General features: G+C 46.0%; 1 protein-coding gene across 1 annotated transcript in view; it reads left to right on the forward strand.

The window, feature by feature from the left end:
• Positions 1-173: 173 nt before the first annotated feature.
• Positions 174-2373, forward strand: part of LARP6 (La ribonucleoprotein 6, translational regulator) — a 9557-nt gene continuing 7357 nt past the window's right edge. The window contains exon 1 of the mRNA XM_031055909.1: positions 174-285. Coding sequence (XP_030911769.1) covers positions 174-285 — 112 coding nt within the window. The remainder of the gene's footprint in view (positions 286-2373) is intronic.

Genomic DNA, 2373 nt, shown 5'->3' on the forward strand with positions numbered 1-2373 from the left:
CGCCGTTCCCGGGGACCCCGCGGCTTCCGCCCCGCCCGCCGTCTGGGGCGGTGCCGAGGGGCTGGAAACCCTGAGGGGTGGGAAACCGTGAGGGGACGGGGACGGACGGACGGACGGACGGATGGATGGACGGACGGACGGACGGACGGATGGATGGACGGATGGACGGATGGATGGACGGACGGACGGACGGATGGACGGACGAGAGGATGGACGGATGGATGGATGGGGCGCTCTGTGGTAGTCCTCCTGTGCCCGGTGTCGCCCACACCCCGCTGCCCCACAGTAAAAAGCCGCTATTATGATCGTATTTTTCTGAATTCTACAATTCAAAACCCGTGACAAGGCGAGAAGCTGGATGGTTCCTGTCGTGCCTCAGGAAGTTGTCTTTTGTGGGCACAGACTGGTCACAAAATGTGACAATCACAAAATGTGACAATCACAAAATGGGACAGTCAACCTGTGTGAGCTTCTGGAGCCCAGAAACTCCTCTGATGTGTAGTGGATGCTTTTAAATACACTCATCAAGAAATTAGTGGTAGGAAAAACAACGGTGTGGCTGTCAGTGTGTGCAAGGGCTGTGAATTGTCTCATGGTGTCTTTCCCAATCAGAATCATTGAATCATCAAGGTTGGAAGGGACCTTTAAGATCGTCAAGTCCAAATGTCAACCCAGCAGTGCAACTGTAACCCCTACACCACAAACCACATGAAACATTGCAGGTTTAGCTTCTTGTATTGCCATTTTAGTTTCCATCTGCTGGAAAAAGCACCATAAGAAATCTGTGCAGATTTTAGTTGTCCAGTTGAGATTCATGGGTTTATGATGTTTACTGGGTACCAGTGAGCCATGGGTTTCCCTCTAAGGGACTTCTCTACATTAATACATTTAGTTTTAAGTTCTGCTATGTTTTCAAATACTGCTTTATCTCTACTGGGAGTTGAGCATTATAGAGCACTGTCACATTAAAAGGAAAATAAAACAAAGCAAACAAACTCAAAAACCATCAGTCTGGCAATTTCAATGGAAATCTAATCAACAGTGTTTGAAATTACATCAGTCTTCATCTGGCCAAAAGCCAGTTCTTACTGCGACCACTGGTAGAACAAATAAACACATCTAGTGTCCTTTGCTATAAAATCAAGTTCCCTCAACCTTGACAGAAAGATATATCAGATAAACTGAAAGGTCTCTCTCAAACATCATTTGGGTTAGCTATTTGGGTAGCATAAAATAGTTCTTTGTTCATACTCCTGACCTTGTTTGTGCCCAGGGAGGCAAATAACTTCCATGAACTCATACAAAATCTGACCCACAACCCCTGTCCATATTCTTGCCTAGAATGTGTAATTTGTGTTTGTATTTCTGTGTCCACTGAAAAAAATAGCAAAGTGATACATCACCCAAGAGATAATACAGAATGTTCCATCAGCAGAGAACTAGAGATTTGGTTAGTGGTGCTTGTAAGAGTATTTCATAAACAAAATACTTTATTGCTTAAGGCACATTTAAAAATCAGCCAAAGCCTGGGGCAGGGCAGTCTCAGAATGTGTCCATGCCAGCAAACCTGACTCATGAGGACTGTTTGCCACAGTAATGAGAAGAACTGGCCATGAGTGCAGTCTCACTCTTTATCCATCCAAATTTTTAAGAAGAAAATATTGAAGCAATGCAAACATAAACAAGGATGCCACAAATGAAGCTGTGACTAAAAGATCATTTAGCAGTTTGGGTACAGACAGTATGGAAAAAAAAATCTTCCTTGAGTGAGGAATGAGTATTTACACGGTAAATTGAAAAGATTTTGATTCTAATATTTAGCACATGAACCTTAATTTCACTTTAGTAGCTGAAACAGTCCACTGAAATGTAGTGCAATAGTCTTAAGTTCAAAATAATCACTGCCTAAGTGTTTCAGAAACAGGGCCTCTATTTTAATTAGTTCTGAAGGGGGAATATTTTTATTCAGTGTAAGTGCCATGCAGAACTATAGAGGAGACTCCTCTGCAAAACCAGCACGTATCCAATCATATCCTTGTTCACTTGTGTATCTTATTTCCAAATCTCATCCTCGGCATTTAAACCACACTTACGCCAGGGAAACCTTTCTGACTTTCAGAAACGCAACGCTCTGGTCAGTGAGCAGCGGCGCAACCCCAAGGCTGCACCAGGAGAAGAGCAGCCGAAACACTGCTTTCCGGCGAGGAGCCCGTTGTTTTCTGGTTCAACAGAAGCAGCCCTGTTCAGCCGTCAAGGGAAGGACTCCTCAGCTGCCCGGCGGGCCCGGGGGCGGCATGGCTGGAGGAGGGTCGGCCCCTCCCGCTGCCGTGCGGCCGCGCCGGGGGAGTGGAGCTGGGAGCGCCGCCCCAGCGG

The sequence above is a fragment of the Geospiza fortis genome, unplaced genomic scaffold (assembly GCF_000277835.1).
Source record: "Geospiza fortis unplaced genomic scaffold, GeoFor_1.0 scaffold171, whole genome shotgun sequence".
Lineage (NCBI taxonomy): Eukaryota > Metazoa > Chordata > Aves > Passeriformes > Thraupidae > Geospiza > Geospiza fortis.